This window comes from Eucyclogobius newberryi, unplaced genomic scaffold (genome assembly GCF_026437365.1).
Source record: "Eucyclogobius newberryi isolate DKJ021-1_F unplaced genomic scaffold, fEucNew1.0.hap1 SCAF_16, whole genome shotgun sequence".
NCBI lineage: Eukaryota > Metazoa > Chordata > Actinopteri > Gobiiformes > Gobiidae > Eucyclogobius > Eucyclogobius newberryi.
In genome coordinates this window covers 32,735,285-32,744,793 of record NW_027315790.1, presented here as the reverse complement: position 1 = coordinate 32,744,793, position 9,509 = coordinate 32,735,285, and the positions used below count along the sequence as shown (strand labels likewise).

General features: G+C 47.7%; 1 protein-coding gene across 4 annotated transcripts in view; it reads left to right on the top strand.

Annotated features, from left to right (window-relative positions):
- Positions 1 to 4,189: 4,189 nt before the first annotated feature.
- Positions 4,190 to 9,509, top strand: part of ago4 (argonaute RISC component 4) — a 29,778-nt gene continuing 24,458 nt past the window's right edge. For all 4 annotated transcript variants that reach the window (XM_072448287.1, XM_072448286.1, XM_072448285.1 and 1 more), the window contains exon 1: positions 4,190 to 4,374. In XM_072448287.1, the coding sequence (XP_072304388.1) occupies positions 4,356 to 4,374 (19 nt within the window). In that variant the 5' untranslated portion in view covers positions 4,190 to 4,355. The remainder of the gene's footprint in view (positions 4,375 to 9,509) is intronic.

Here is a 9,509-nt window from a genome sequence, read left to right as displayed (position 1 = left end):
ACTTTGTACGAGAAAGATGAGCGAGCGACGAGAGTGTTTTATTGGCAGCGCTCGATGTCTTGGTTGCTATGGTTACGTCAATGCCTAAAGAGTAGAATAGTGTCGAATATAGGGACAATTTGAGGCGTTTATACTCGAGTAACAGAATGATTTGATAGAAAGAATGTGATCCGTTTAATAATTGAGAAAATGTGTGTTTTTAGAGTGTAAATATTATGCTTCATTTAAAAAGAATTACATTAAAACTCAAGCTGTGATATAGATCCTTTAAAAGTTTGAAACATGATTTTAAAAAAGGAGAAACGTGGCTCAGCTCTTTAACATTTTAGACTAGAAAAAACATCACAATTTAACGATTATTTCACAAGTATTGAGACTAAACTGTGAAATCTTTCATTTTCTTGCATTCCCGTGCTGACTTCTGATTTTTCCTGTGTTAAAATTGCACTTTAAAATGACAAAATAAAGTCAAATATGTTAATAACTGCCAGATAAAAAAGGGGCATTTACATTTAAATCTATTTTTTGAACAATAGATTAAACTAAAAAGACTTAATTTTGCTTCTAAAATCATCACAATTATAATTTTTGGGTTCTTACACTTATATTACGACCTGAATAATCACGATTATCGATTAATCTAACAATCCTGACATCCATACACGTGAAATGTTCTAATGCACAATTGTTTTTCCTTTAAACTACAGATTTCACATACTTCACCAGGTTTTTTTGAAGCTTTAAAACAATGTGGAGTCCAGCCTCTGATAGAAACGACTTAAATCCTTCATTATTCAGCATCAGAGCTATTGTCAAATGTGATTTATTAACTTTACTCTTAAAGCGCCATTTGAACAATAGAGACTTCGAGCTCCAGCAGCTCCAACCACAACACACTTACTTGCACTTACACAAAAGAATATATAAAAGAAAGAGGAACATGTTCTTAAAAAACGAGTGTTTGTTGGTCATTTTGAGAATCAGGTGCAGAAAACGAGGCTAAACAATAGAGCGAGTTTAGCTTCTTCTATGGTCCAAAACTCTACGATTATTCATTAAACTGTTGATATTTTGAACGATTTGCGTCTTAAACGTTTAATATTGCACATTTTTGCTGTATTTATGTAAAAATCAGCTTTATAAGTAACAAAAAGATGCTAAAAACCTCGATTACACCAGTAGAAGTGCAGGACAGGATGCTAGGATAAGAGCTAGCATCGGAGCTAAGAAAGTACTATTAATCCCACAAATTGACACTAACCCTTCGTAATAGGGAAACTTGACGTGTACATTTAGAAACACACGTGTGGGAAATGTACTTTTAAAAAATGTTTATGCTGAAATAAACTCGTCTTGTACCTGTTGTTGTCGAGAGACCTCCAGGCTCATCTTTGACCGCCGGATTCGCTCCGCGGTTCTCGCCAAATCCACGCACTTTACCCGGCGTTTCCCCCACTTTTTACATCCGCTGCAGACGCGGGGAACTAAAAGTCGGTGCGGTTATTGTGCGTGTTTTTAATCCGAACGCATTCAGACGCGGTAACGCCGGAGGTTTTGCGCTCGTCCTCCCGCCTCTTCGAACCGATGCGGCCTTTTGAGATTTCGCGCGCCGTGACAGCTGTGGGAATGCCGAGGTGTCAATAATACGTGTCTCGCCTTTTGATTGGTCGGTTGGTCCAGCTCCGCGTTCTCATTGGTCAAGCGGCCTCCACGTGCCCGCCCTGTTTCAAACGACAGTACAGGAAGTGAGTGACAAAGCAAACCGGGGCAGCGCAGGCGGGCGGTGCTTACGTCCGTGAAAAGCAAATAAATAAACGGATTTATTAAAATATATGTTATAATATCATGTCATATAGTTCAAACGGGTCACGTAATTGCATAAATTAAGAGGAATATGGACATGGACAAACATAATAGAGATTGTTTTGAAGTATGTGCAAAATAGCAAGGAATTATTTATACCACTATATATATTTTAGGCTGGTATTTTACCATTTGCAGTGGAAGTAGGATGTAAAATGGAAATTTCAAGGCTGCAGCACAAAGTACAAGAACAACAAGTGAATAAAAAATACGCAATCAGAAATACAGAAATAAATAACCATTAAAATTGACTTCAATATAATACTTAAACTAGAGCTTTGGGCAGATTAGTACAGGAGACACGAAAAGCCATAAAGTTAATAAACACAACACTGTGAGAAGAGAATCAGAAAAAGGTTTATTGCCATTGACAGTGAACAACATTTTTATCTTATAGTACATTTAAATAGTTTTTCGTCTCTGCATCTTTGATTGTATATATGTTGTTTATCGTTCGTTTATCGTTTTATGTTGCACATAATCACCAAAGAAAGTTCCTATGTTGGCAATAACGATGGCAATAAACCTTTTCTGATTCTGATTCTGTTTCAGCGTTAATGTGCAACATAAAACAATGAATAATAATAATAATAGCAAATATGTCAAATATGTCAAATAAAGCATGTATGAAATTAAGATTAAGACCCTTCAGGCAGGAGTGGCCTCCTGCTTGAGGGGAGCGGCCTCTTGCCTGAGGGAGTTGCTCAAATAGTCCATGTTCAGGGTCAGCAGTTTGTGTACAGAAGAGCAGAGGAGAAAGTACACAACCCTGTGGAGCTCCTGTGATTGAGACATTCTTCCCCAACTGCACCGCCTCAGGAGAGCTCCCCCTGCAGGTGGAGTCAGTGCTCCCCGTGCTCCCCCTGCGGGTGGAGTCAGTGCTCCCCCTGCAGGTGGAGTCAGACCTCCCCCTGCAGGTGGAGTCAGTGCTCCCCGTGCTCCCCCTGCGGGTGGAGTCAGTGCTCCCCCTGCAGGTGGAGTCAGACCTCCCCCTGCAGGTGGAGTCAGTGCTCCCCGTGCTCCCCCTGCGGGTGGAGTCAGTGCTCCCCCTGCAGGTGGAGTCAGTGCTCCCCGTGCTCCCCCTGCGGGTGGAGTCAGACCTCCCCCTGCAGGTGGAGTCAGTGCTCCCCGTGCTCCCCCTGCGGGTGGAGTCAGTGCTCCCCCTGCAGGTGGAGTCAGTGCTCCCCGTGCTCCCCCTGCGAGTGGAGTCAGTGCTCCCCCTGCAGGTGGAGTCAGTGCTCCCCGTGCTCCCCCTGCGGGTGGAGTCAGTGCTCCCCCTGCAGGTGGAGTCAGTGCTCCCCGTGCTCCCCCTGCGGGTGGAGTCAGTGCTCCCCCTGCAGGTGGAGTCAGTGCTCCCCGTGCTCCCCCTGCGAGTGGAGTCAGTGCTCCCCCTGCAGGTGGAGTCAGTGCTCCCCGTGCTCCCCCTGCAGGTGGAGTCAGAGCTCCCCGTGCTCCCCCTGCGGGTGGAGTCAGTGCTCCCCGTGCTCCCCCTGCGGGTGGAGTCGGAGCTCCCCCTGCTGGTGGAGTCAGAGCTCCCCGTGCTCCCCCCACAGGTGGAGTCAGTGCTCCCCGTGCTCCCCTTGCGGGTGGAGTCGGAGCTCCCCGTGCTCCTCCTGCGGGTGGAGTCGGAGCTCCCCCTGCTGGTGGAGTCAGAGCTCCCCGTGCTCCCCCTGCGGGTGGAATCAGTGCTCCCCCTGCGGGTGGAATCAGTGCTCCCGCTGCAGGTGGAGTCAGAGCTCCCCCTGCTGGTGGAGTCAGAGCTCCCCATGCTCCCCCTGCGGGTGTAGTCAGTGCTCCCCCTGCAGGTGGAGTCAGAGCTCCCCCTGTGGTGCGGTTGGAGTCGGAGCTCCCCCTGCTGGTGAAGTCAGAGCTCCCAGTGCTCCCCCTGCGGGTGGAGTCAGTAGCTCCCCCCGCTGGTGGAGTCAGGCATGTTGATCTGGGAGATCTTGTCCTGGAACAGTTTCCATGGGAATGTTGTTCCTTTGTTTCCATCTCCCAGAAATATAACTTAACTTTCCATGTCCATGGAATCATACAAGTGACTTTCCAACTCTAAAATGTTACACTGTTACTTTAAAAAAAATAATAAAGACAAATAACTAAATAAAATGTAAATGTTTTATTTTGTCTAAACAAGGATATTATTGTATTACATGACTTTGTTGATATATTAAAATGTAGAATACTCATTAAAATGAAATATAAATAAGCAAAATAAAAGCATAAGACAGTACATCACGCATGCGCAGATTGTGTGCAAACGGCACGAGACGCATGCGCAGTTACAAATCCCCAGCCCCAGCAGTGGCAGCGGCAGAAGCTCACTTCAGTCCGACGCGCGCGGCAGCAGCAAGCGGCACGCGGCCTCGCGCTTTTTACCCTCATTTCGTTTCCTAAATCGTCCCCCGTTCAGCCTCGCGATACCGCCCCCAATCTCCGCGTCGGTACGGAGCCGTCAGGCCGGGACAGAGACGGAGAGAGAGGCCTCGGCCATGGAAGCCCTCGGACCTGGTAAGAGACGCGGCACAAAAGCGGCTCGTGGAGCGGAGGCGAGCGCTGCGCAAACGCCGCGGCTGCATCGAAGGCCTCCGCGGCTGCTCCCGACGCGCACACGAGCCCAGGGCCGCGGACGTGTGTCACCCCCGCGTCCCGAGCCGCCGGGACACGGCACAGAGCGTCGTGGCGGCGATTGCGTCCGCGGCACGGTGGCGTTTTTGGCGTGTATTTCTCCGCGTACGCACCGCTCCTCGCCTCGCGTCGTGCGTGTGCGCGGCGTGTGCGCGGGGGGTTTACGGGACCTTCCCCGTGCTCTCCTTCCCTTCCGCGTCGCGCTCTGTTGTTTACGGTGCTGCTCTACGCGTTTTTTATCGACACGTTTCGCGCGCGTTCGCACCGACACCGACCGCGTCCCGGACCGACCACGTCCCCCTCCGCGCGTTCGCACCGAATTCGGAGCTTCGCCATCGGGGGGGAAGCGCGGCTCGCGTCGCGTCCGCGCTGTCCCCGCGATGACAGCGAAGCGCACGAAATGCACACCTCCGGAACGCGCGTGTCGATCGCGTCAAACGCTCTCGATCGCGTTGTTTTTGTGGCGCGATCGCGTTTGTTTTGCGTCCATTGTCGGGGTTTTTCGCGTGCGTCTTCTGTTTGTTGTGACCGCGTTCGATCGCGTGCAACAACTGCGTGGCCAAACGATCGCGTCGCGTCCACCGTTTAAACGTCTCGATGGAGCGTGTTTCTGCGCGTCCGTGGCTCCGGTGGCGGTGGCCGCGTCCGTGGCGTTGGTGGCGTCGGTGTAAGATCCGGGAAGAGCATCCACACACCTGCGCGTCACCCACGTTTCCACCACGCCAAACGGGACAAAGGGCTCCGACTTCACCGCTGGGGAATGAGTCGCGCACCGGGGTCCCGTGTTTTGTCCCGTTTGAGCCGTTTGGCAGGTGTGGGGGGGCTTTAAACGGGACAAACAAATAAATAAACAAACAAATGAAGGGAATTCAGTTTGGGCCAGTTGCGAAATTATGTCCAATTGGTTTCTGGAGATGCTGTTGGATCGTTCTGCAGCACAACATCTGACTAATCGCCAAGTTGGAACAAAGTTAGTCGGAACAAATCATGTATTTTTTTAACAAAGTACTTTTAAATTTACGTGTGGCTAAAGCTGTAGTTGTCCTGGTCGTTTTAAACTGCTCTGTGCTGAATGAAACCCTCGTTTGTGATCGTTTCAAGCTCTAAACATGTAAAAATCAGGTTTAATTGTGTGTTTTTGGGTGGCTTTTTATGCATGATGGCTTAATTTCTTAACATACTGTTTGTTTTATAATTAAAATGCAAACATTACAGTGTTATCGTTATAAAATCAACATATTCCTCCTTTTTTAAACATGAAACTAACTGAAAAGCAAAGAAAAACCAAACGACAGATCGGGAACTCTCATTTTATTCTGTATTCATCCAGTTTGGGAACCACTCATTAAGCCAATTAATCGGTCGATTGGTGTTTGGATCGACCACATATTTGATTACACGCTGCAGCTGAAAGAAGTCGTGGACGAGGATATAGCGACTTGTGAACGCTTCTGAAGGACTTTACGAAAATGTGTTTACGTCAAACTTAAGGTGTTTTTTCTCGTTCGTCGGCGACGCACGATCGAGATGCTCGTTTCTGTCTCGTCTTCAAAGAGTCGGTCGCTCGTTTCTGTCTCGTCTTCAAAGACTCTGTCGCTCGTTTCTGTCTCGTCTTCAAAGACTCTGTCGCTCGTTTCTGTCTCGTCTTCAAAGACTCGGTCGCTCGTTTCTGTCTCGTCTTCAAAGACTCTGTCGCTCGTTTCTGTCTCGTCTTCAAAGACTCGGTCGCTCGTTTCTGTCTCGTCTTCAAAGACTCGGTCGCTCGTTTCTGTCTCGTCTTCAAAGACTCGGTCGCTCGTTTCTGTCTCGTCTTCAAAGACTCTGTCGCTCGTTTCTGTCTCGTCTTCAAAGACTCGGTCGCTCGTTTCTGTCTCGTCTTCAAAGACTCGGTCGCTCGTTTCTGTCTCGTCTTCAAAGACTCTGTCGCTCGTTTCTGTCTCGTCTTCAAAGACTCGGTCGCTCGTTTCTGTCTCGTCTTCAAAGACTCGGTCGCTCGTTTCTGTCTCGTCTTCAAAGACTCGGTCGCTCGTTTCTGTCTCGTCTTCAAAGACTCGGTCGCTCGTTTCTGTCTCGTCTTCAATGAGTCGGTCGCTCGTTTCGCTCGTTTCTGTCTCGTCTTCAAAGAGTCGGTCGCTCGTTTCTGTCTCGTCTTCAAAGAGTCGGTCGCTCGTTTCGCTCGTTTCTGTCTCGTCTTCAAAGACTCGGTCGCTCGTTTCGCTCGTTTCTGTCTCGTCTTCAAAGACTCGGTCGCTCGTTTCTGTCTCGTCTTCAAAGACTCGGTCGCTCGTTTCTGTCTCGTCTTCAAAGACTCGGTCGCTCGTTTCGCTCGTTTCTGTCTCGTCTTCAAAGACTCGGTCGCTCGTTTCGCTCGTTTCTGTCTCGTCTTCAAAGACTCGGTCGCTCGTTTCGCTCGTTTCTGTCTCGTCTTCAAAGACTCGGTCGCTCGTTTCTGTCTCGTCTTCAAAGACTCGGTCGCTCGTTTCGCTCGTTTCTGTCTCGTCTTCAAAGACTCGGTCGCTCGTTTCGCTCGTTTCTGTCTCGTCTTCAAAGAGTCGGTCGCTCGTTTCTGTCTCGTCTTCAAAGACTCGGTCGCTCGTTTCTGTCTCGTCTTCAAAGACTCGGTCGCTCGTTTCTGTCTCGTCTTCAAAGACTCGGTCGCTCGTTTCTGTCTCGTCTTCAAAGACTCGGTCGCTCGTTTCTGTCTCGTCTTCAATGAGTCGGTCGCTCGTTTCGCTCGTTTCTGTCTCGTCTTCAAAGAGTCGGTCGCTCGTTTCTGTCTCGTCTTCAAAGAGTCGGTCGCTCGTTTCGCTCGTTTCTGTCTCGTCTTCAAAGAGTCGGTCGCTCGTTTCTGTCTCGTCTTCAAAGACTCGGTCGCTCGTTTCGCTCGTTTCTGTCTCGTCTTCAAAGACTCGGTCGCTCGTTTCTGTCTCGTCTTCAAAGACTCGGTCGCTCGTTTCGCTCGTTTCTGTCTCGTCTTCAAAGACTCGGTCGCTCGTTTCGCTCGTTTCTGTCTCGTCTTCAAAGAGTCGGTCGCTTGTTTCTGTCTCGTCTTCAAAGACTCGGTCGCTCGTTTCGCTCATTTCTGTCTCGTCTTCAAAGAGTCGGTCGCTCGTTTCGCTCGTTTCTGTCTCGTCTTCAAAGAGTCGGTCGCTCGTTTCGCTCGTTTCCGTCTCGTCTTCAAAGAGTCGGTCGCTCGTTTCGCTCGTTTCCGTCTCGTCTTCAAAGACTCGGTCGCTCGTTTCTGTCTCGTCTTCAAAGACTCGGTCGCTCGTTTCTGTCTCGTCTTCAAAGACTCGGTCGCTCGTTTCGCTCGTTTCTGTCTCGTCTTCAAAGACTCGGTCGCTCGTTTCTGTCTCGTCTTCAAAGACTCGGTCGCTCGTTTCGCTCGTTTCTGTCTCGTCTTCAAAGACTCGGTCGCTCGTTTCGCTCGTTTCCGTCTCGTCTTCAAAGACTCGGTCGCTCGTTTCTGTCTCGTCTTCAAAGACTCGGTCGCTCGTTTCGCTCGTTTCTGTCTCGTCTTCAAAGACTCGGTCGCTCGTTTCGCTCGTTTCCGTCTCGTCTTCAAAGACTCGGTCGCTCGTTTCTGTCTCGTCTTCAAAGACTCGGTCGCTCGTTTCGCTCGTTTCTGTCTCGTCTTCAAAGACTCGGTCGCTCGTTTCTGTCTCGTCTTCAAAGACTCGGTCGCTCGTTTCGCTCGTTTCTGTCTCGTCTTCAAAGACTCGGTCGCTCGTTTCGCTCGTTTCCGTCTCGTCTTCAAAGAGTCGGTCGCTTGTTTCTGTCTCGTCTTCAAAGACTCGGTCGCTCATTTCGCTCGTTTCTGTCTCGTCTTCAAAGACTCGGTCGCTCGTTTCTCTGATTGGACCGTTGCATCTTCCTTTTCACCGCTCGACATGTTTTCTGACGTTTTAACGACCGACAAACCCTCGTTGTGTTGTTTACCGTCTGTATCATTCGGGTTATCGATAATCGTGATGGTTCAGGTCACGATATTGTGGATCTCGTTCAGGACCCGGACGTTTAAAAGAGTTTAACCGTGGGCCAGATTGTAAATGAAATAACATTTTATATCTTCATGAAATACAAACGCAGTTGTTGTCGTCCCCCCCATTTTGGTCCTCAACATGTCACTCACAATTTAATCGTAAAAACCCAAAAAATAATAATCGTGACAATTTTTGCTGCAACATTAAGTATTTTTAGGTCCAGAAAATGGCCCTAAATGTAAATAACTTTCATGTGTCTGTTTTTATCACAGTTAACTTAATTTTGTCTTTCAGAAAGGTAATTTTGGTAAATTCGCTCACAAACTCGAGGAGCAGTTGCACGTCAGACCTCGAAAGAAAGAAAATTTAAGATTTCGCTGTTTGTTCAGTCTCAATCATCGTGAATAATCGTTAAATTGTGACGTTTTTCCCTCACAATAATCGTAACATCTGAAATCGTTTACCGTAAAGACACTTGGATCGCTGGTGGTTTACGTTACTTCCTCCCTCACGTGACTAAACGCGCTGCAACGTCGAGTTCAAGGCTCAAGCGGGAAAAGGAAATCTGTAAAAGTGCTTGTTCTGTCAATTGTGCTTTTGTTTTTTTGAAAAGACCAACAAATAAAATCGTAAATCCAGATCAATATGAAACATTTCTTTAAATATTTGTTTCCCAGATTGCCCTATGAATATTTAGGTCCAGTGTTGGAGGAAACTGAATACATGTATATAATAATATACATATTCTGGCACAGTTACTCTTTCTTTTTGTGTTGTTACTTTTATAAAACAGATTAAATGTGAAAAATGGAAAGAACAAACGGTCAAAGAAAAAACACAGGATTAAAACTACTTTGTCATGTTTTCACACTATAACCTAGTATTACGTACGTCGCAAAGTACATTTACAGCAGGTATTCAGTATTCTGTGACCAAATAAATACATTTTCACAGTATTCTTCCACTGTTCAGGTCGCGATATCACCTTTAAGAACTGAAAAAGAACAATTTACTTGTGAATCAAACAGAATGAAG